Source organism: Exserohilum turcica, assembly GCF_000359705.1.
Source record: "Exserohilum turcica Et28A unplaced genomic scaffold SETTUscaffold_2, whole genome shotgun sequence".
NCBI classification, from domain to species: domain Eukaryota; kingdom Fungi; phylum Ascomycota; class Dothideomycetes; order Pleosporales; family Pleosporaceae; genus Exserohilum; species Exserohilum turcicum.
In genome coordinates, this window is record NW_007360025.1 from 1,687,527 (window position 1) to 1,710,723 (window position 23,197).

Consider the following 23,197-nt stretch of genomic DNA (forward strand, 5'->3'; position numbering starts at 1 on the left):
AGCAGCTCCCATGGCCAGGCAATTCACCTGATCTCAACGCTATTGAAGCAGCCTGGCCATGGCTCAAAAGAAAAACAACACGAAGAGGCGCACCAAAAAGTCGGGCGGAAGGGACAAAAGTATGGCAACGGTACTGGGATGAGCTACCTCAACACCAAATTCAAGCTTGGATAGAGCGTATTCCGTTTTATATTCAAGAAATCATTAAACTTGAAGGTGGCAATGAGTACAAAGAGGGGCGGTGGGACCGATCTACATAGCTTCGGCCCTATTTTCGGCGGTAATCAATGCACCCCTGTCAGCAAGAACTTTTGACAGTCACCTCCGTACTGCATGCCCTTCTGTCTAATCTCGCGTGGCTGGTGGGTCCCGCGATGGTACCCAACACATCTTAGTCGCCGAACCTATCCGACAGGCCGCACTATTGTATGTACATGTATGCCCCTGCCTCCCCTGGGGATGATTCAAGTTATACATGGGACCTGGCAAATTTGCTATATATCGGTTCCATCTCGCATCCGTTTCCGAGAAAGTGCTTCGGCAATAATTCATAGGCCGTTCGGACCCGAGCGGATATAAGGTCCCGTGACGCCGGCCACGTGACGTAGTCGGCACTCCTATCGGCTTGGTGGCAGCAGTGTTGGGGGTTTGATATTCTGCCCCTATCATATCCTCACTGCTATTCTCACAAACTCAGTTTTCAGGGCCGTACCCAAAATATACGGGCGTGTCAAGTAATGCCCTGAACCGGACCAAATGATAATATTCATCATCTCCTATTGAAGCTGCTGCTACCTATGCCGAAACCAGGCATGACACTGTAGCTGCTGACATGGCAGCAGTTAGTTGCATCGAACCTTGCATGACGCCAATCGGTAGCTTCCCGTACCACGATTTCTCGATTTCTCTTTTCACAACCCGCATGCTCTATAGCCATAGAACAAAATATTTAGTCTCGGCGTCCTTTAGCTACATATATTTGCGTACGCCCGAGTCAGCCCAGACAGATAAGATAACCAGGTCTCATTCTACGCTACCCATATCTGGCTGCTGCTGACTGATTCACCCCCCGATTCTGCATGATGCATGCGCGTTTCATATTATGAACGAAAAAAAAAATAACAGGCTTCTCTTCGGCCAAATTGAGTCATAACTCATTGGGTTCCTGGACCACTTAGAAGTACTTTACCCCTATCCAGCATCTTCGATACCGCCTGCTGATCGATGCTGTATTGAGTGCCATCTCACCAGACAAGTTGAGAAAGAAGAATAAAAATACTTCCAGCAAAGCACCTCCTCTGCAGGGGCTGGCTTACGCGGCATTTGAGTTGAACGACTATGTACGGAATAAACCCAAATAGCACAAGAGTGATACCTGTGTACATGATTAGCAAAAGTCTCCGTATGCGCTGTAATATTACGCCGAAGAAATGGCAAACTCAATCGAGGCGCAAATACATATGTGCATAGTGTGGTATCTTTTTATGGATGCAATAGGTGGCAGGTGTCTATGATACGACTTGGCAACATACATGAACTATTTGGTCCAAGAAACAGCAACAACATGCCTTTTAGTACCTAATGCAAGCCTAACATGTTTCGCCCATGCAGTCCAATCCCCAACACAACCATTTTCTCCATGCAGAATACTCGATTCCAAAGCCCGACATAACTTCCAGCGTCTGACTTGATTATAAACCACTGCTTGAATGAAACGTTACATCAGACTCTCACCCTCCCCCGTCGTACAGCATACTCCACGCTCGTGCCACCAACCACGATATCCCCATTTCCATTCGCAACTGCAAATCCCGCAGCACGCATATCTCGCCTTGTGCACCCATCAATGACGGCTAGCAGTCCCAACGCCACATCGGCACTATGTATGCACATCAAACATATCAGCACCACGATGCAACCGTTCTTATCTTGGGGTACGAGGTGTAACGTTCAAGACATGGGCTTGACGTACCAATAGCTACTCTGGTTTTCCTGCACAAGCCCCACGCCAATCACGATGCCGTCGCCGCCAAACCGACACAGCGTAGTGACTTGGTTCCGCTTGAACGCGCAGGGCGTAGTGCCCAGATTGCGCAGGTAGTGGAAGCAGTAAACCAGGTTTGCGACGGGTGTATATGCATCGTCTTCAGGCCCGCATTGGGGGTTCTGCAAAGCGTCTTGGCCCGTGTAGCGCCGTGTTAGCTGAGGAACATCCCCCGTGCAAGCCTGTCTCGGAGGGGAGTTTACCGGTGGAAATTTCGGGCATGCCGTAGGTTTTGGCCAGGCTCGGATTTGGAGATGCTGGCCTTGGAAACCTTGTGCTGGGGGGAGGGTCTGGATGTTCGCTGCCGACTGCGGCTGAGTAGGAGTGGCATGCGAAGAGAATGGGCATTATCAAATGATTTGGAGAAGGCATCATAAGTCGGATTGCGCTTGAATATCTGGTGCTATATGTCTATGAGCATTCGCCCTTGAATTTCTATATGGGACAATGGTAACTTGAAGTTGTACCAAAGTTGCAGAAATCGTGCCTTCAGTGCATTAGTGGATAGACAAAACCGACAGTTACAGTCGTTCTGCTTGCTGTCACTTTTCGAATTGGCTGAGTACAAGTTGACGGGAAATATGTAGCTGTGATTTGTACACGTCCTATACACTAGTCATGGATGACAGTGAGGAGAGGCGAGGGCATAACGAGCATACCACTAATCGCTACGAAGATTGTTTGTTGCCACTTGCACCGTGTAACCTGTACAAGTCAATGGCACGTATCTGTCCAACGTTTACTTGATGGCTGATAGTCGGCGAGTACAAAGCTCAAGACACGCCAATTTATTGTTGGACCCCTGATTCATAGAAAAACTGGCTACAATGGACGAATCGGGAGTTCAGTGTAACTTGAGAGGTCACTGTCGCAGTTGCTTGTCTACGATTTTCTAAAGTCCCAAGTGTCGCCGCATGCTCGTTATGACTCAAGCATGGAGCATAACTTAGAAAGGTTGGTACGTGGATTTAAAAGATTTCTGAAGTAGAGCGGGTGCTTTCTATTGAGTGAATGAGAGTCATTCGTGAACGCCATAAGATAAGGAACCAGCAGCTAGTTGTGTAGAGTTGTGGTATTGCGCGTGTGACAGTGTCTAGGTGCGAAGCTATTGTGTATTTTTTGTCTATCTATCCCTTCCGAGTCGTTCTTCATAGTCGTCTATCAGCTCGTAAGCCGGTCTGAACTTGGGCTTTGATGTCCCATTCACAACCCCAGCTTGTGGCACTTGTTGCGCAGATGGTTGTCGCACAAGCTTCGGATTCGGATGCGTGTCGGTCGTTCCACCTAACGAGGTGTATCCAAGATCATAGAGAGAGCAGTAAGGTATGTTGAGATACCGTATAAACTGGATCGTGTCAGCAGTTGCAGGGCTGGTCGGCATCGATATCACATACTGTCCATATTTCGACATAGTGCCAGTCTATAACAGGGTGTATCCGTACAAACGGGGGCCATCCCGAGTCCGTGGGGTCAAAATGCTTCAAGTGCTGGCCATGTGGGTCTGTCCGGCGTGTGCCGACCAATATGGCCTTGACTGAGGGGGTGTCTCTCAGATAGTCGGCAAAGGCAGCCTTCATAGGCTTTGCATACTCGAGCAAAGAGAGCGAGTATATCTTGCTACTGTGAACGACAAACTCCTCCACCTCGGGAAAGGGATGTGCGTCTTGAATGTAGACGCACTGGACGGCGGTCTCGGGGCTCGACGAGGGGTCCTTGGTTTGGGCCAGGCCGCGGCGGTGCAGAGCACACAGGTAGAGTATGAGCAGGACAAGACAGTCCTTGCCGCCGTTGTAGGATAGCGAGAGCTCGGGGAGACTGGATGGCGGTCAGTCGGGCGGCGGGCACATGTACCCCACACGGGCACGACGCACCTGTAGCGCTCCAAGGCGTCGGCAATCACCTGCAGCGACGTGCGGGTCTGCTGTTGGACGTTCTTCACGCGGTCGGATACATTTTGCGCGTCGAGGAAGGCCGAAATGCGGTCATCAATGCGGGTGCATAACTGGTCAAAAGGCAGCGGGGTATCGGATACGAGGGGGTCTGAGAACTCGGAGGCGGTGTTCATTGCGGCAGGGGCGCCAGCAGGGACATCAGACGCGGGCAGAATATGCAGTCTATAGAAGAAAAGGAGACGTGTCGACGAATGGCCGTAGGGGGTTCTGTTTCAGGCCATGATGGGCAATGTCTGGGCTGCGCGCAAGGCGAACAGGCGGAGGTGGGCGGACTCGCTTATCGATAAGAGCGCACATCCTCGGCCCAGGCCGGATGCGGCAAGGCGGCGAGCGGCTCCGCTGGCCACTCAGCGCGCGCGCAGTCATCAGCATCACCAACAGGCAGGCGACGACGCGCCGCTCCACCACGATGGCAGACACGGGCACGCAATCGATGCCCGTCTCCGGCCTCGCCTCGCCTCGAGCCTGTCGCGGCACTTTGGCCCATCTGCTGCGCTCCGAGCCGCAATCCAGCGCCGCCTGATTCGCCGCTCGTCGGCCGTCGCCCCAGACCCCGAAGTGCACTAAAATATTGCGTGCTTTCGGCACGCCTTGTCATGACCTCTTAAAGGGTTTTTTTCCCATTGCCGCTGTCGCTGGCTATGAGGAACGTCGCCGACGGCCCGAACCTCGACTATTACCTCTCGTCTCCCCCATAAGACATCCCCTCGCTGTTACTGTCAACTCAACTGTCTGCAGCCAATATGGGGTCTATCTCGACTGCAGGAGAGGCTGGTATGTTCCCCGCCCCACCATGGCCCTACCCCGGACATGCCACCGTCGAGGGTCTGATTTGGCAATTCACCAGTGCTGCGTACTAACTTGGGTCTTTGGCAGTGGCCCGAATTGCCCACCAGGCCTCCGACGTCATTGTGTCGGTCGTTCCCTCCCTCACGACCGAGTCTGAGTTCTCGGTGCCTCTGCAGCGCCTGCAAAAGGACAATGCGCCCAGCGTCGTCTGCAAGACACTTCCAGAGGTATGCCAGAGAGCGAGTCATGGCTGGGAGAACAGCATACTCACACTCCCCCAGGTCCTTACTGCCCGCCAAAATGCGGACCCCCTCCTCTCAGTCTTCCAGCCCATTCGTGCGGGCAAACTCACCAGCGTGACCACAACCTCGTCGATTCTCGTCAAGTCGATACCGCACCTCTACAAACTCGCACAATACCCCGTCGTGCTGCACGTGTCGGTAGCGCCTTCAGGTTACCCAGACTTCTCCGACATCACTTCGATCAGGCAGTCCGGCTTTGCCTTTATCCAGTCAGAGACTCTGCAAGAGCTGCAGGACCTCGCCCTTACAGCGCATGCCTTGGCTATCAAGTCAGGCAAAGGTGTGATTCATTTCTTCGATTCTGGCGCGAGCGCATTCAAGAAGACAGTGGAAGTCGAAGATGCTCAGCTGATCCGAAGCGTCCTCGACATGGACGCAGTGGCAGCATACCAAAACTCCCAGTCACAGGAGACGACTCTGTATGCCGACGATGGCAGGACTTCTACTCTGACTTTTGCCCGGAGTCAAGCTGTCAATGCTGCCTCTACAACAGCACCGGCCAGTGTTCCAGACCAGTCCAAGTTGCTTCCAGTGTCGGAGAGGAACAGCCAGCGAGGCGACTCCTCTTCTGGATCATCTCAGCGCGAGGCTAGCACCAGCGGCGCATCACTATCTTCCGCTACTACTGTTGAGTCTTTGGTTTCGAAACCTGTTTCTTCAGAAGACATCTACCGGTTCGCCACACAAATTTGGGCAACCATCAAAGATGCGACTGGACGAAGCTACGATGCCTTTGCCTTCTCTGGCACAGGCAAAGAAGAGGCTGCCATTTTCTTGTTTGGCGCCGACACTGCCGTCTTCGCCACCGAGCTGGACAGCGTTGACGAAACCAAGGCCTATGCCAACACAGCCATCATCACAGCCCGGCTGTACCGCCCTTGGCTCGGTGCGTCGCTTGCACCTATGCTGCCCTCATCTCTGAAGAGGATCGCTGTGCTTGAGCAAGTGCGGCGAAAGACGACCAGGTGGGGCCCTGTACTGCTCGACCTTCTCATGTCGTTGAAGTCGACTGGCGGCGCCTCCCCCATGGTCGTGGGCTACCAGTTGGGCTACATCAATGAGGAGACTGTTTCACAAGCAATGCGTGGTGTCTTCCAGAACCTCATGAGCGAGTCGCCTGTCCAGAACCTCGTCATCGGCAAGATCGACGGACCCGAGGCCAAGTCGGCCAAAGTAGAGCAACCAGCCTTGGAGAATGCCTATATGAAGATCCTTAACCAGGTTTTCGCTGAGAAGCTCCACATTGCTAACCAGCTTGGGTCGCAGCACGCTGGCATCTCCAACGAGATATCTGCCTCCCCAGAATATGGATTTGGATCGCTAGTTGCGCGCAAGGAGCACCGAACGCGATTGATCGACCAGGCCGCTGCTGCTTCCAAGGACAACTCATTCACCACCCAGGCACCACAACAATGGCTGTCCAAATGGGCTCTTAGCGCCAACGACGCTGACAAGGCCAATGAGCTGGCCTCAGAGGTCATCTCCCGCTTGGCCACCGATGGGTCACCCTTGGCCAACCAGCTTCTTTCTTCGAAGAAGCTATTTTACAAGGAGTCACAATGGTTGATCGGATCTGATGCCTGGGCTTACGACCTTGGAAATTCTGGTGTACACCATGTACTTGCATCCGGCGAGAACGTCAACATGCTCATCATTGACTCGACACCCTACTCCGAGCGCTCCGCCGCTGACGCGGCAAGGCGGAAGAAGGACATCGGATTGTATGCCATGAACTTTGGCAACGCCTACGTGGCATCGGTCGCGGTATACAGCTCCTACACCCAGGTTCTGGAAGCCATGATTGAGGCCGACAAGTTCAACGGTCCTTCCGTTGTGCTCGCATATCTGCCATACGAGAAGGAAAGCGATACCCCTCTGACAGTCTTGCAAGAAACCAAGAAGGCTGTTGACCTGGGATACTGGCCACTCTACCGTTGGGACCCCCGAGGCGAGGAGAAGGGCGAGGCGAACTTCAAGCTTGACTCTGAGCGCATCAAGAAGGAGCTGGAGGAGTTCCTCTCTCGCGACAACTACATGTCGCAGGTCATGAAGCGACACCCAGAGTTCTCTTCCAACCTCTCCGGATCCTATGGAACCGAAGTCAGGCAGTTGCAGAAGCGCAAGGCCAAGGACGCATACAGCAAACTGCTCGAGGGCCTTCAGGGCGACCCATTGACAATTCTCTTCGCATCTGACAATGGCAATGCTGAAAACTTGGCCAAGAGGCTCGGAAACCGGGGCAAAGCTAGGGGCCTCAAGACCATGGTCATGGCTATGGATGACTTCCCACTCGAGGACCTACCCAACGAGCAAAACGTCGTCTTGATGACTAGTGTAGCTGGCCAGGGAGAGTTCCCCCAAAATGGTCGCGCGTTCTGGGAGGCGGTCAAGGACTCCACTGATCTGGATCTCGCAACAGTAAACTTCGGTGTCTTTGGTCTTGGTGACAGCCACTACTGGCCACGCAAAGAGGACAAGATCTACTACAACAAGCCCGCGAAGGATCTCCATGCTCGTCTCCTCACACTCGGCGGTAAGCCTCTGGTCGACTGTGGTCTCGGAGATGACCAGGACCCAGATGCGTACCAAACGGCGTATGCCGAGTGGGAACCGAAGCTTTGGGAGAAACTCGGCGTTGCCAACGTCGAGAACCTGCCAGAGGAACCCGCACCGCTCACCAACGAAGACATGAAGGCTGCCTCAAACTTCCTCCGAGGTACGATTGAGGAGGGTCTGGCTGACACCAGTACTGGTGCCATCTCAGCCAGTGACCAGCAACTCACCAAGTTCCACGGTACCTACATGCAGGATGACCGTGACCTTCGCGATCAGCGCAAGGCCCAGGGTCTTGAGCCTGCCTATTCTTTCATGATCCGATGCAGACTGCCTGGAGGTGTTTCGACACCCAAGCAATGGCTGCAGATGGACGAGATTAGCACCACGCTTGGTAACCAGACCATGAAGCTGACCACCCGACAAACCTTCCAGTTCCACGGTGTTGTCAAGGGTAAGCTTAAGCCGGCCATGCAAGCCATCAACAAGGCATTGATGACTACCATCGCTGCTTGTGGTGACGTCAACCGAAACGTCATGTGCAGTTCCCTTCCTACACAATCCAAGTACCACGGACAGGTCCACAGCTATGCCCAGAAGATTAGCGACCACCTTCTTCCCTCAACAACAGCGTATCACGAGATCTGGCTTGAGGACGATGAGACGAAGCAGAAGCGGAAGATCGCGGGTGAGGCTATTCAGGATCACGAGCCGCTTTACGGTCCTCTTTACCTTCCTCGAAAGTTCAAGATTACCATTGCCATCCCTCCGCACAACGACACCGACGTTTACGCTCACGACATTGGTCTCATCGCTATCAAGGGCGAAGATGGCAACCTCGCTGGTTTCAACGTGCTTGCTGGTGGCGGTATGGGTGTGACTCACAACAACAAGAAGACCTACCCACGAACTGGAACGATGTTTGGCTATGTCGAGGCTGATCAAGTGCATCTTGTCTGCGAGAAGATTATGCTTGTGCAGCGCGACCACGGTGACCGAAAGAACAGGAAGCACGCCCGTCTCAAGTACACCATTGACGATATGGGAGTGGACGTCTTCATAGGCAAGGTCGAGGATCTTTGGGGCCAAAAGTTTGCGGAACCCAAGCCTTTCAAATTCCAAAGTAACATTGACACCTTTGGATGGCAAAAGGATGAGCTTGGTCTCAACCACTTCACTTTCTTCATTGAAAATGGCCGTATCGAGGACACGGCTGACTTTCCAATGAAGACTGGTCTTATTGAGGTTGCCAAGGCACACAAGGGCGAGTTCCGACTGACTGGTAACCAGCATCTAATCCTGGCCAATGTTGCAGATGAGGACCTGCCAGCCATGAAGGAGCTTCTCAAGAAGTGGAAACTCGACAACACCAACTTCTCGGGTATGCGGTTGTCCAGTTCTGCCTGCGTTGCCTTCCCAACATGTGGTCTCGCCATGGCTGAGTCAGAGCGCTACCTACCCGAGCTCATTACTAAGCTCGAGGGTACGCTTGAAGAGGCTGGTCTTCGCCAAGACAGCATTGTCATGCGCATGACAGGCTGTCCTAATGGCTGTGCTCGTCCTTGGCTTGCCGAAGTTGCATTCGTCGGTAAGGCTTACGGAGCATACAACATGTACCTTGGTGGTGGCTACCACGGCCAAAGGTTAAACAAGCTCTACAGGAGCTCAATCAAAGAAGATGAGATCCTCGAGATCATGAAGCCGATGATCAAACAATACGCCAAGGAGAGGAATGAGGGTGAGCACTTTGGTGACTTTGTCATAAGAAAGGGCATCATCAATGAGACTACACATGGACAAAATTTCCACGACAACGTAAGTAATTCGAAATGATTCGAGCCCCGGAACACACTGAAGGAGATGACTAACCACATTGCAGACTGCCGAAGCGGAGTCAGACGCAGAATAAATGCGCCAGTGTTGGATGTCTGATGCATTATGAATTGAAGATCAAGTTTATAGTCCAAAATAGGAATTTCTAATTTTATTCACTTCTGGTCGGCTGTGTTCAACGCTCACCATCGGTTATTGAAAAAATCACGCCACTGCTAGTTTCCTTTAGTAAGACCGACGTCGCGTTACGACAATCATAGCAAAGCAACAGCAACACTATTTCTACTAAAACGCAAAACGACCAGAGCGATACCAGTTGAGTGACTTCCTGCGATTGGTTGCTGAGCGCCTCAGCAAAGCTTCGCGGCCACTAGTGGCTGACGAAGAAACATCAGGTGATCCTGCAATGACGTTACTCGAGCCGGAGAGTAAACGCGAGACGTTCTCGGAAAGGATATAACACTTCACATGGGTATAGTCTAACAGGACGAGTATGGTTCTATCCGCTGACATGGAGTAGGCCTGGTATACGCTTCCCATGTCCACTGGGGGTCTCGCCCTTCTTCTGCACCCGAAGAACCAGCCGCACACGTTCCCGGGCCTCTTGACGATTGGGAAAATCTTCTACATTGCCGAGCTCGTCTTCTTTGCAGCCATATCATGCGCCATCACGCACCGCTTCCTGCGGCGCCCTTTTCTCGTAAAAGCCAGCCTCACGCACCCGTCCGAGAGCCTCTTCTTCGCAACGTGCTTCCTCGCGCTGGCCAGCGTAATCGGCGGCATGCATCTCTACGGCGGCCCCGTGTGCGGCCCATGGCTTGTGACGGCTTTCCGTGTTTGCTTCTGGATTTACTTTGGCGTTACGTTTCTCGTTGCCTGTTCCTCGTACTATCTGCTCTTCTCGAGCCCCGCGCTCAAGATCAACGATATGACGCCCGCGTGGGACCTCCCCATCTTCCCGTTTATGCTCTCGGGTACGCTGGCGTCGATCGGTGCGGGCGCAATGCCGCTGGCCAGCCAGACGGTTACCATGATTGTGGCGGGCTTGACGGCGCAGGGCTTGGGCTTGCTTGTCAGTGTGATGATGTATGTCATGTACGTGCATCGCATGATTGAATGGGGATTCCCCAGCCCAAAGACTAGACCGGCTATGTTTATTGCTGTTGGGCCACCGGCCTTTACCGCTCTGGCTATCATCGGTATGGCAGATGCGTGGCCAACGGATACGACGTACTTTGGTGAAGACGGACAGGCAACAGCGAACACGATGAAATTGCTGGCAGCCATGGTGGCCGTGTTCATATGGTGTCTCGCGTTCTGGTTCTTCTGCATAGCCGTCATTGCGATTGTGCTCGTGGCCAAAGAGCTCACCTTCCATCTCAACTGGTGGGCGCTGGTGTTCCCGAATGTCGGCTTTACCATTGCCACCATCAAGATTGGGTCGGTGTTTTCGAGTACCGTTGTGGGATGGGTCGGGAGTATCATGACAGTAGGTATCTCGGGCACATATCTGTTTGTGCTCGTCATGTGTGTGAGGGCGGTGCTGGCAAGACAGATACTGAGCGAGGGCAAGGACGAGGATACGTATTTCCGCGAGGAAAAGCCCAAGGAGAGGAGACATTAGAGATGGAGTCAGAGGAGGAGAGATGCAGGGTTAATGTTTCAGAGAAGTGATATAGTCTATTTGATGGATGCAGAAAGATCTTAGTTGCGTATCGTCGGCAACGACATGCCTCGCTACGGACTCAACCGCTCAATCTTCCACTCAGCATCCTGTGTTCCCTCTCCACCGACCTTGCTGTACGCAAACCGATCATGCAGTCGACTCGGCCTGCCCTGCCAAAATTCAACCATATCCGGCACCACCCTCAGGCCGCCCCAAAACTCAGGCACCGGAATCTTATCCTGGCCCTCGAACCTCTTTTCCACATCTTCGACGCGCTTCTCCAATTCCTCTCTGCTTTGAATCACACTGCTCTGCTGACTCGCCCATGCTCCGATGCGCGAACCCCGGATCCGCGTGTCGTAGTAGACCTGGGATTCCTCGGCCGTCAGCCGCTCTACCGAGCCCTCAACACGCACCTGGCGCTCGAGCTCGCGCCAGTGAAATGTCAGCGCCGCATGCGGATTGCTGCGTACATCGCCCGCCTTGCGACTCGTATCCCAGTTGGAGTAGATGACGAAGCCGCGGTCATCCAGCTCCTTCATGTAGACTACGCGCGCAGACACCCTGCCGCTGGGCAGCTCGGCCGTGGAAAACGTGACGGTTTCGGGCTGGTAGACGTTGTTTGCTTGCGCTTCTTGGAACCACTTGTGGAATTGGTCCGTCGGCGACGGCAGCAGGTCCTCGCGGTCCAGAGCGCCCTTTGTGTACTGCGTTGCGTGGCCTGGGTCGTCTGAGTTGGATGTTGGCGCGAAAATCTTCTTCGCGGGTTCCTTGGCTGAGTGCAGCATGCTGGTTGCGGTGTAGAGTCGCTTCTGGTGGCGTTCAAGTGGTGCGTGTGAGGAGCGACAGTAGTAGTTGTAGTAGTTGTTGCTCAGTAGCAGATTTGCAATGCTTCTTCCAATGGGAATTGGTGATCCAGCAACAGCTTTTTGTATTCGCAGTACAACCATGGAATGGCTGTTCTTCCCTTTTTTTCTCCCTGTGGGACAAAGGACGAGGTTATCACGAGATTTTGGGCAAATCGCGTGATTCGGTGGGTGCGTTGAGGTACAGCTCGGAATGAGTCGTCGCGATCGGAACAAGGTGGGGTGACGTTAACGAGCTGCTAGCGCGGGCTTATGACGACGCGCAAATCTGGGAATTGGACTGACATTTTCTATGTCGGCTTCTGAGGTAATCAGATGAATGTGAGTCTTTGAGGAATGTTTACAGTAAGTTTTATTGTAGTTTTTTGGATGTACCCCGCCTTTGGATAGCATGTCGGGTAGTTGTATCATTATTCATGAAATCACACATTTAGCTGTACTTAGAAGGGAATTTCCTTTATTTTAATAAAACGAAATCAATCATTCCTGTATATATTAGCGAGCACGAGAGGGATCCTATCCTTCCTCGTGGATGTTGGATCAGCGTAGTAGCACATGCACTAGTCAACATCTAGGATTTCCAGGAGAAACTCGGACCGTCAAGAATAAGGCAAAAATAGGAAATGCGTAGATTACATGTTAAGTATCCGCAAAGTAATAATACCTCAAGACCACCTGGTGGAGCGCAAAGCTGGCCTTGAACTCTATTCCCACACCTTCCTCTTACAGGCAACCCCCGTCTGGTAATACTCCGGTAAAAGAGAGCCCTTGGTCGGTTTCCTAGTTGAGCATCCATAATATATTTCATACAGGATCATCTATACGCGAAACCACAACATGCGGGGTTCAGGCAGGAGGAGGCCGGTCTCGAGAAAATTCATGCGTTGCTCTTGTGACGTAAAGCGCTGGAAATGGTGTGCCTCTCCAAGCACTGCTGAAGACCGCGGAGGCTGTGTTACAAATGCGGCCGAGATGGGCTGAGGGTGTAGGTGGTGATCCCAGTGCACCTGTCTCAATGCGGCTAGACCGGGTGAGCTAGCAGTGCGGGGACTCGTGCATGCAACCACACACCCCTCGAGAGGGTGTTTTGTCTACTCAACAATAACACCGCAGCCTCGAAATCCGCCAGGGATGAGCACAGCAGCAACAATGCGGGATCCGGCATCCTACCAATATAACCTCGGCTCTTTTCACCGAAAGATCACCACGTCTAGCTCCCACGCACAGACATGGTTTGATCGCGGCCTGATATGGAGCTATGCATTCAATCACGAGGAATCCGCCCGCTGTTTTGAGCGAGCAACCAGCGAAGATCCAGCATGCGCCATGGCATATTGGGGTGTACGTACAGCCTTTGGGCCTCAAGCTGACATTAGGATTGGTAATGGCTGATCGTCGCAGCTGGCCTTTGCCCTAGGGCCAAACTATAACAAGCCGTGGGATTTATTTGATGAGAAAGAGCTAAGGTCTACACTAAGCAGAATAAACGAGGCCAACGAAAATGCCAAGAAGCATGCTACGGGTAAATCCGACGCTGAAAGAGCCTTGATCGACGCCATTCAGGTACGGGTGCCAAAGGATCTCAACGAAGCCGCGTTCCGTGCCTGCAACGAGGAGTATGCGCGAGCCATGGAGCATGTCTACAAGCGGTTTCCTGACGACCTTGATATTACCTCTCTATATGCTGATTCGCTCATGAACCTCTCAGCATGGGATCTGTGGGACCTCCAGACTGGCGAGCCCACTCCCGGATCTCGTTCACCAGAGGCAAAAGTGATACTGGAAAAGGCGCTGCTGCTCGATAGCACCCACGAGCACCCCGGGCTCCTGCACTTGTACATTCACCTAATGGAGATGTCAAGAACCCCCGAAGCAGCGCTAGTCTGCGCAGATCGTCTGAGAAAACTTACCCCAGACGCCGGCCATCTGGTCCACATGCCGAGCCATATCTGGATCCTTGTTGGTGATTACGGGCGTGCGATTGACTCGAATGCGGACGCGTGCCTTGCTGACGAGAAGTATGTCGCCGAGCATGGGACGCAGAATTTCTATTCGTTCTACATGATGCATGATTACCATTCGCTCATATACGCAGCCATGTTTGCAGGGCAGTTCAAGGTGGCATTGAACGCTGTCGACCGCATGGAGGCCTCGCTGCCTGTTTCACTATTGCGCGTTGAGAGCCCACCTATGGCAGACTGGCTCGAGAACTTTTCATCGGTACGCATCCATGTCCTGGTCCGCTTCGGCCGATGGCAGGATCTTATCGCTCTTGCCATGCCTGAGGATACGAGTTTGCATTGCGTAACCACGGCAATGATGCATTACGGGAAAGGCGTTGCCTATGCCGCTACTGGCGATATCGAGAGCGCACAGAGAGAGCGCGCCGCCTTGGGTGCGGCGGTAGAGCGGATCCCATCGTCCCGCATCTGTGGAGACTTCCCGAACAAGTCCAATGTAGTGCTCATGGTCGGTGTTGCAATGCTGGATGGTGAACTCGAATACCGCAAGGGCAACTACGAGGCGGCTTTCAGGCACCTCGAGACGGCGATGGAGAGAGACGACGCCCTGACCTAGTGAGTTTCTTGCCCTCTCTGTGAGACATAAACTGACGCTGGGCTTTGTTAGTGCGGAGCCATGGCCTTGGATGCAGCCAACCAGACATGCGTACGCCGCATTGCTGATGGAACAGGGCCGAATAGAAGATGCGGCAGCGGCCTACAAGGCTGACCTGGGGTTCGACAACACTCTGCCTAGAGCGAGGCAGCACCCGAACAACGTGTGGGCTTTGCACGGCTACCACGAGTGTCTGGTGAAATTGGGACGGACGGACGAGGCGGGCATCGTTGGGCAGCAGCTGCGAATTGCGCTTGCTGTGGCTGATGTCTCTGTCAATGCAAGTTGCTACTGTCGGCGGAGCGGAGGCGCGTAGGTAACGAGACGTGAGCATAAAGCCTAGAGCCCCCATGGCCAAGCATCGCATGTCTGCTTCCGTCTACACCCTTGTATACAGCATGTCCAGGTGGTGGTGGACTTGAGGGCGATCATCCAGCATCGTGGGTCTTGGGGAACTGCTATGCGGTGTAGAGCACAGGGATCCCATACTGTACAGGATGCTCCTGTTCAATTCACAGCACGGGAGCTGCTTTCTATAATGGTCCGATCAGCCCGATTCAGCTCTCGACGGTGCCCAAGACCTGTCAGTATGGCTCCCCTTTTGTACGCATTTGCCTTGGGCGCGCGTGTCAGTCGCCATTAGCACCAGTCGGCGCGCCGTCCGCACGTGGTGAGAGGTAAAGGGGCGAGCCGCGTTGACAGGGCCGTTACTCGAGCCAGCCGTGTATTAGGGCCTTGGGGGGTCAAATGAGTCGTCTTGTTGCATCCAATGATGCAGACGAGTGCCTCGGCATGTGTCTTCGCCGACTTCATTTTGCACCCCAGTCGTCCGCCACGTTGCTTGCCGCGACCGTGCTAGCGCGAGATCTCGGCTCGCTTAGCCTCATGGCTCGGAAATGCCATCCCAACAGAGACCGTCCACCACGCCCATGTCGGAGCCGCCATATGGACGTTGCCGGCACTTTCAGTCAGCACCGCGCATCTTTCCCCGTTTCACGGCCCACGGGAAACTGAAACTCACCCAATCAGCTCGTGTACACCTTGGAAAGCAGAAATGCACGCCACACACACACACACGCACACACACACACACGTGGGACCCAGACCCGATGCACGGCATGACGACGCCTGGGGGGGAGCCAGGCAATCTCTCCCTCTCTGCGTCTCTCTGACAGCCGCAGTCACAGAGCCATCTTGCTTGCTAGATTGCTATCCGTCGGCGGCTTTCCTGTCTAGATAGCCTGGACATGGTGTTGCACAAGCCGCAGTCACTGATTCACCCTGCCCATCCGGCCCATCGGCTAAGGCACAAGCACCATAAGCGCGCTTCCTTCTCAGAGAGGGAGGTGGCGACAGTAGCAACTAGCCGAACATCCCTGATATCAGGCGGAAGCTGGATCAGCGTTGAGCCTTGCCGTGGGACCCTCTTATGCTACGAGCCGGTGCCCTCCCGTGTCATAGGGTAGTAGCGCCATGGGCCGCCACATTTTTTTCTGGCCTGCCTTTTCCCCTGGATGCCCATTCGATCGAGGCTCCGCTCAGCTGGTGGGTTGACTCGCTTCGCTTGACACCCAAGGCCCCAGGTACGGGGGGGTTATATGGACCATGTATTCTCCCGTTGCCATCCGGCTGAAAATCTGATTGAGTGCGGCGAACCGATTTCCAATTTTTCTTTTCCCATTCTCTTCTCTGCCGACGTCACGCCATTGAACCATGGCTTCGAGGGATGAGAACAGGGGTCCAGAGTTGCAAGCAGTATGTTGAGTCAGTGACGGTAATGTTTGAAGGGGATCTCGATGGACTGATTCAGCGTGTTAGGTGTGCTCGACATTTGTGTCTTGTGCCTTTGTAGCCACTGTTTTGCGGGTTTACACGCGGACTCGCATTGTCAAGGCGTTTGGCGCAGACGACTGGTGGATGCTGGCTGCGCTCATGTTCCATGTTATGTTTGCAACTTGCGCGATAGGCGGCATTCATTATGGCACTGGGCGTCATATGGATACGCTGTCGTTTGAGCAGCAGTACAAGGCTCTGCGGGTATGATGGCATCCCCCTTTGTTGGAATGAATGAAAAAACTAACAGTCAACGCAGTACTGGTGGTTGTGCTACATTGCCTACTGCTGGGCCATGATTACATCCAAGATCTCCATTGGGCTCTTCCTGCTGCGCGTCACCGTCAAGAAGCTGCACAAGTGGATCATCTTCATTGCCATGGGCTTGACCGTCATGACTGGACTCATCTTCTTCTTCGTCACGCTACTACAATGCACGCCCATCCGGTTCTTCTGGGACAAACATATCGACGGAGGCACTTGTATCAATGTCGATGTCATCATCGCCCTTACATTTCTGTACAGCGCCATCTCCGTCATCAGCGACTTCACCTTTGCCATTCTCCCCTTCTTCCTCATCTGGGGCCTCAACATGTCGCTCAAAACCCGAGTCTTGTTGATTCCAGTCCTAGGAATGGCCTGCGTGTAAGTAGCCTACTACTTCTCTCTTCAACTAGCCAATCACTGACATATGTCTCCCTACCAGTGCCAGTATAGCCGTCTGCGTCCGCATGGGCTATGTAATGGATTTCAAGAACCCCGACTTTCTCTGGGCAACCGTCGACATCGCCATCTGGTCCGACATCGAACAAGGCCTTGCCATCACCGCCGGCTCCCTCGCCACGCTGCGGCCCCTCTGGCGCCAGGTCTCATCCGGCCTCGGCATGTCGTCCTCCTCCTTTGGGCCCTCGACGCCCTCCGGCATGCGCACACCGCAATGGAACGGCGACCCCACCACCACCAACGAGATCCGCAAGAAGCCGTCTTTTCTCAGTAGTATGAGATCCCTGTTTCAAGCTGAAAACCCGTCGTCCTCCGTAAAGGACGCCGACGACGATTACGGCATGGGCAACCTCGCGCCCATCCGCCTCCGCGACGACGTCTCAGCTGAGCCCGAGAAGAGCGACTCGGCGTTTACATCGTGGCGGATAAAAGGCGGCTGCAGCGACAGCGTATGTGACGAGGAAACCCGCATCGGCGGCATCAACACTGTGGAAACACATGTCGGTGCGAACAAGAACGATCGATGGCGGTGATGAAGCTCCTATCTAGTCGATTCTTCAAGCAACAGTAAAATTCATTTCAAAAATCATGCCCAGACACGAGAGCGATTTTTTTCTTCTTCATACCTAGCATTCATTGTCCTCTTTTATACCTGATTCGATTTCGTTTCGCTAGATACCAACCAAGACGTTATTCAATATTCAATATTCAATATTCCCCTCCCCCCCCCCACTTCAACATACATACATATATACATACAAGAAAAAAAGCCATCTAAACAATACAACTAGTAATATTGAACATACATCATACCTTTGAATATTGCTACGAGTGTGGTATATCCGGGGGGGTTATCTGGCTCTACTTAGTACTTTTATCTCCGCCCGTGTTTTTTTTTTGGACAGCTACAGCCCCCCCCCCCTGGAGGAAAAACCTGCAAGAAAAAGGAAAGATAGGAGAATAAGAAATACAGCGTTGGAGGCGCCTCATCCGCGTTCGCTTCCATGGCCGTTATTCCCTTTCCTTTTCTCTTCTTTTCCGAGATTGTTGTTTTCTGGTGCAAAGAACGCGGGGGGGGGGGTTTGCAAAAAAAAAAAAGAGAAAAAAAAAGAAATACCGAGACACACAAATTTAACTCCCACCGCACTGAATTGATTACTTTTTTTTCCTTCCTCCCCTCCTCCTCGTTCGTGTTCGTGTTTTCGTCTACTTTTACTGTAGGGAGTTGATAAAAAAAAAGTTGGATTTAATTCACTTGTGCTCCGCGGATACTACACACACGCGTACAGAGAGAGAGAGACAGAGAGAGAAAGAGAGAGAGAGAGCGAGATAGAGATGTACAACGTGCATGAATCGGAAATTTGCTTTGGCTTTTTTTTTCTTTTTCGCAAGGGAGATGCATTTATGTATATTTCACATATCATATCGAGGATTGACCTATTTTACGTTAGACGTTCATTCATCCATTCATCCACATATACTCGATAATCACACTAACAAGCAACAAACAACAAACAAACTCCAACTTCTCACACACATATCTACCGCACATTCCCCGTTCTCGCTCTCAAAAAATCCTCAATTTGTTCCCTAGACGGCTCGTCGTCCTCCACGGAACAAGACGAGCTTTTCGGCTCCGCGGGGAGTACTGGGTCCACTACCGCTACGGGGGTAGGGGTAGTATTAGTAGTGGTAGCGTCGCAGCCGGCGCGGTCTAGTGAGACGGCATTTTGTGCCGGAGCCGGAGCAGCGGCAGTAACAGCGGTAGGAGAATTATGATTATGATTATGGTTATAATTGTAATTATTAGTCGAGACGTTTTTTTCGTTTCCGCGTGGACCCTGGCTGTGTTCTAGAGCGCTGTCGCTGTCGCTATTAGTATTGGCATTGCTATTGCCGGTGCTAACGCTGCTGCCGCTGTCTTGGTGCCGGGACTGAGATGCAGCGCGCGGCTGGTTGCATGGCGTGCGAAGCGGGTGGAACGGACTAGCTTTTGTAGCTGCAGCTTCTTTATCGACTTTCCAGATGCCGGCTTTGTGGTCGACGGTGTAGCTATGGTGGCCATCGTACTGGACGAGTTTGTCGAAGACGGGGTCGTTAGTTACGCGTTCGAAGAAGATGGGTTGGAAGGTTTCGCCTGCTGCTTCTTCGTCTTTGCGCATTTGGCGCTGGCCGGTTTCGACTTTGGATTTGGCGGCTGCGACGGCTTTCATGTCGCCGTTGTGCAGCGCGGTTATGACGTCGTGCCAGGCTTTGCGCGACTCCCAGGGGTCTTGCGAGGAGAGAGGGGCCACGGTGATGGGTTTGTGTTGGATGCTGCGCACGTCAAAGGTTTCGATTTCTTTTTCGCTATGCCCGTCGCTAATGCTGAATGTGCTGTTCCACGTGCCTTGGATGGTGTAGATGGTATCGGATGGGTTGTCCTTGTGGAAGAAGCGCGCGTGAAAGCCATTCTTTTGGCCGGACCCCAGCAGCGACTTGCCCTCGAAATGGATATGCGATATGTATCCATTAGAGCAGATGAGCGAGTAGTCGCCGTACAGCTCAGGATGTGGGACGCCACTGAGGAGGCCTTTGACTTTGATGTTGGGCAAGGGAAGCAGGTAATCCTCGTCGTATTTATCGAGGTGAACAATTGCGTAGCCCATTTGCTTGATGGCGACATTGCCGGAAAAGGTAATTTCCTGTTCCGTGAAACCCTCTGCGCGGATACCAACACGGTCGTTCCACAGATAGCACGCAGTGACTGGCGGATGGTGTCCGACCTGCTCAGATACGAGCCTCGTTTCACCAAGCTCTTCTATATCCCAGCTTCCGAGGAAGAGCTCCCCGAGGAAAGCATTCAAAGGCTTCTTCACACCGTCCTCTTCCTGGCGCCCTCCATACTGCTGACCGCGTAGTGAGCCAAGGAAGTTCTTCAACACGAGAAGCGCCCGCTTTTCCGGATCTTCTTCGGTTGCCGGCGCGGCCCATAGGTATGGGTGGTCTGCCCAATACTGCGGTATTTCCACGGTTGAGTTATCAGCCAGTACGAATGGCGGTGCAGTAATGTTTGAAAGATCGCCCGAGATGGTCGCTATGGAGGCAAGAAATTCTTTCAGACCAGATCGATTTTGAGATATATCGTTGGACATGTTGGCGGCTTTGAATTTTGATGACGCTCTTCTGTGGGTAGCATACTGTTGACCGGGGTGGATGTAGTTATGCAAATGGTATATTGGGTATTGGCCATGCCAAGTCATGACGTCGGTGCGCGCTAGCGTAGCTGAGATCTAGGTTGCTAGGCAGTGCAGCGATGATTCAACCGATCCATCACACTTGGGACCGATTCATCGTGGCTGCAGCCTCACACGGCTCGGCCGTATAGCCAGGGGTATCTTCGTATTCGCACACACCTAGTGACTCGAGGTGAAGTGCGCCACCACCGGCCAGGCCGGCCCTGCATCACACCAATCTTACATAGTCTACTCGACCATGCACACGCTTCCTTTTTGATCCGACGCTAGGCACACTACCGCCATGGAAGTTTGCAAGTCAATTAAGGACATACCGTCATGTAAACTAAAATGCGTTGTGCAACTGACGTGGGTTGAACATGTTTTTCGACATTGGTTGCCATGGAGAAACAGACTTGTGCTCGGTGTTGGGCATGAAATATGCAGTTTCAGAAATCCGAAACTGCTTGTCAACGTCACCTCGTGACGGGCTGCCACTGACAGCATCAACTGGATTACAAGACACGCATGACAAGCCAGGGTAGGGCCCCTAGACAGGTGTCAAAATGTCAATACACCCCGTGCGACGTTGTTCTCTTCAAGTCGGTTTTCCAGATATTTGGGTCTCCCACCAAGTGATTAGAAAACTGGCTGTATTGAAAGAAAAGAAAAACAAACTATCATAAAAACGTGCCGCTAGCGACCATTACATATAGGCTTTCAACATGATGGGATATATTAAAAGTAGAACAAGACGAAAAAACATGTAAGCAAGCCGTCCTCCATTTCCGATGTAGACTTGATTGGGTGCAATCCATCTAGGAGCAGCCAACAACGCTGGTGTATGTACGGCGAAAAGGCAGAACGCGTAAACCAGGTAGACTATGCCTGGTTGCCCATGCTTAATCCCAAGAGCTCGAATAGTATGGGGTTTCCTGCCACTGCTATGTATGCAATACCTGATTCCTATTAGCATGTGCAGTAGATGATGTGTTGGGGTTTGACGTACCAGTATAGACAATCAGCTTTGTTACGACTTCAACATCGTAGCGTACTCGTGGCTTCGTAAGCTTCATGAAAATCTCACGCTTCTCTTCTTCTTCCGTCGGGCTTCCCGTGTAAATGTTGCCTGCGACGTCCATATCACTCTCGGGTGGAGTCAGAGGAGTCTTCTCGTCCAACTGGACTTTTCCTGTACCCATCATCCGCTCGTAAGACTGTACGCGAGATGCCATTGGTGTTGGTAGCAGACCTGTACCAAGTAGGGGGTCCGACTTTTCCACATTGGGCGTATCAAGAAGTGGAGGGCCTGATACATCTGCAGAGATTGCAGGGATCTTACCGTCGACTGAGTTGACACTCTCACGTCGACGACGATTGCGGTATGCGAGCGTCTCATATGCATCTGCGGCGGACTGGGGACCAACCGAGACGGATCGCGTGCGTGGATGAGCGAGGTTCTTGAGCATATGCGGCAGTTCAGAAGCAGGTGGGATGACATTGTCGTCGTCGGCAAACGGCTTAATCGAACTATACTTGGAGGCGTTCAAGAAGAAAGCTCGGGGCATGTTCCAGCGAGCCTGTTCAAGGAGACGGAAGATGGGAGGCAGGATGGAGAACAAGGCTGGCTTCATGGTTGATCTCCAGACGAAGATGACAACGACACCTAGCAAGATACGCAGCGTTGCCTTGAGCCATCCCATCTGTTGCAAGTCAAAGGGAACGGAAGACGGATATGCATCTGGCAAGGCGTAGCTAGTTTGGGCAAAATGCCACGCGCCGAGGTTGATGCCAATGACGACGCCAGCAAACGACACACTGTCGTCGTAGCAGGGGCAGTCGTCGGCGGGCTCAGGGTGGATACGGACCAGAACGCAGAGGGCCAGGGTCGCAATGAAGATGTGCAGGACGCTGCCACTAAAGATCCACGAGTCGGCCCAGTCACCGAAGGCGAGCTGCAATGCGGCAATGGCGGCGCCCATGATGCTCCCCACTATGACGTCGAGGAAGCCGTGCATGCCGCAATATAACCGGCCGGCAATGATGGACAGTGCGTAAAAGTAGAAGAGGCCCTGCAGGGCCATGTTCACGTTAGGATTGTCCGTTTGGGCGGACTGGCGCAGCGTGTAGATGGCATAGACGGCCACCGACACGGCATTGGCCGAGTGGGACGAGGGAAAGCCATACTCGAGGGCAGCCGAGCCCGACATGGATATGCGGGCGAGGGGCGGGGACAGGGGCCGAGGGAGGCAGAGCAGGTCCTTCAGGAAGCCGGTGGTGTAGACACCGGCAGCGAGCATGAAGACAGTCCTATGCACGTCAGCCAGGACAGCGTGGCCCGGGACAGAAGGTAGCGACATACGCTCGGCCCACGCTGGTGTAGCCGCACCAGAACTGGATGGGCAGGAAGACCATGAAGAAGGTGTGGGTGCCGAGGTTGGCAGTGTAGGCAAAGTACGAGTCGAGGGCGGGCGAGCGCATCTTGTCCTGCAGCAGCGCCAGCCACGGCGTCTCCCAGCGTATGATGGGGATGAGGCGGTTGCGCAGCGTGTTGCGCCATCGGGGCAGGCGCTGGGCATAGTGGTCATGGCCCATATTCCCCGCGTCCAGCTTGGGCGCCGCCTCTGCCGTGTCGGCCACGGGCGCTTCATCTTGCTGCTGACACATGGCGGCGGCAGTGGGTGCAGGAGGAGGGACGAGGGCGAGGGCGAGCCACTCGACTGTGCATGTCCAGGGCGGAGGAGGAGGCAGCAATGGCGGGCGTGGTGGTGGGGGCGGCGGCGGCGGTTGTAGCGGGCGTGGTGA

At 53.3% G+C, this 23,197-nt stretch overlaps 8 protein-coding genes across 8 annotated transcripts; 4 read left to right on the plus strand and 4 right to left on the minus strand.

The window, feature by feature from the left end:
• Positions 1-3,068: 3,068 nt before the first annotated feature.
• Positions 3,069-4,186, minus strand: SETTUDRAFT_41456 (uncharacterized protein). The gene is made up of 3 exons (XM_008026931.1): positions 3,916-4,186; positions 3,439-3,859; positions 3,069-3,389 (listed from the first exon to the last, which is right to left on the minus strand). The coding sequence occupies exons 1-3, from the start codon at positions 4,107-4,109 to the stop codon at positions 3,168-3,170; spliced, it is 837 nt and encodes a 278-aa protein (XP_008025122.1). The 5' UTR covers positions 4,110-4,186; the 3' UTR covers positions 3,069-3,167.
• A 546-nt stretch (positions 4,187-4,732) lies between these two features.
• SETTUDRAFT_163071 (uncharacterized protein) lies at positions 4,733-9,599 on the plus strand. The gene is made up of 4 exons (XM_008027328.1): positions 4,733-4,770; positions 4,873-5,012; positions 5,067-9,455; positions 9,520-9,599. The coding sequence occupies exons 1-4, from the start codon at positions 4,740-4,742 to the stop codon at positions 9,547-9,549; spliced, it is 4,590 nt and encodes a 1,529-aa protein (XP_008025519.1). The 5' UTR covers positions 4,733-4,739; the 3' UTR covers positions 9,550-9,599.
• Positions 9,600-9,876: 277 nt separating this feature from the next.
• SETTUDRAFT_163072 (uncharacterized protein) lies at positions 9,877-11,123 on the plus strand. The gene is made up of 2 exons (XM_008027329.1): positions 9,877-9,945; positions 9,994-11,123. The coding sequence occupies exon 2, from the start codon at positions 10,012-10,014 to the stop codon at positions 11,095-11,097; it is 1,086 nt and encodes a 361-aa protein (XP_008025520.1). The 5' UTR covers positions 9,877-9,945; positions 9,994-10,011; the 3' UTR covers positions 11,098-11,123.
• A 3-nt stretch (positions 11,124-11,126) lies between these two features.
• SETTUDRAFT_171280 (uncharacterized protein) lies at positions 11,127-11,927 on the minus strand (the record flags this gene model as incomplete). Its single annotated transcript, XM_008027330.1, has 1 exon — positions 11,127-11,927. The coding sequence occupies one exon, from the start codon at positions 11,925-11,927 to the stop codon at positions 11,211-11,213; it is 717 nt and encodes a 238-aa protein (XP_008025521.1). The 3' UTR covers positions 11,127-11,210.
• A 1,227-nt stretch (positions 11,928-13,154) lies between these two features.
• On the plus strand, positions 13,155-15,097 carry SETTUDRAFT_178891 (uncharacterized protein; the record flags this gene model as incomplete). Its single annotated transcript, XM_008027331.1, has 3 exons — positions 13,155-13,346; positions 13,407-14,581; positions 14,634-15,097. The coding sequence occupies 3 exons, from the start codon at positions 13,155-13,157 to the stop codon at positions 14,935-14,937; spliced, it is 1,671 nt and encodes a 556-aa protein (XP_008025522.1). The 3' UTR covers positions 14,938-15,097.
• Positions 15,098-16,334: 1,237 nt separating this feature from the next.
• On the plus strand, positions 16,335-17,859 carry SETTUDRAFT_41461 (uncharacterized protein; the record flags this gene model as incomplete). The annotated part of the gene is made up of 4 exons (XM_008026932.1): positions 16,335-16,376; positions 16,440-16,658; positions 16,714-17,099; positions 17,161-17,859. The coding sequence occupies 4 exons, from the start codon at positions 16,335-16,337 to the stop codon at positions 17,708-17,710; spliced, it is 1,197 nt and encodes a 398-aa protein (XP_008025123.1). The 3' UTR covers positions 17,711-17,859.
• Positions 17,860-18,718: 859 nt separating this feature from the next.
• On the minus strand, positions 18,719-20,311 carry SETTUDRAFT_135479 (uncharacterized protein; the record flags this gene model as incomplete). Its single annotated transcript, XM_008027332.1, has 2 exons — positions 18,719-18,784; positions 18,902-20,311. 2 exons carry the CDS (start codon positions 20,309-20,311, stop codon positions 18,719-18,721), a joined length of 1,476 nt encoding a protein of 491 aa, XP_008025523.1.
• A 731-nt stretch (positions 20,312-21,042) lies between these two features.
• On the minus strand, positions 21,043-23,118 carry SETTUDRAFT_135482 (uncharacterized protein). The gene is made up of 3 exons (XM_008027333.1): positions 22,755-23,118; positions 21,402-22,702; positions 21,043-21,351 (listed from the first exon to the last, which is right to left on the minus strand). Exons 1-3 carry the CDS (start codon positions 23,057-23,059, stop codon positions 21,275-21,277), a joined length of 1,683 nt encoding a protein of 560 aa, XP_008025524.1. The 5' UTR covers positions 23,060-23,118; the 3' UTR covers positions 21,043-21,274.
• Between the last annotated feature and the right edge of the window lie 79 nt (positions 23,119-23,197).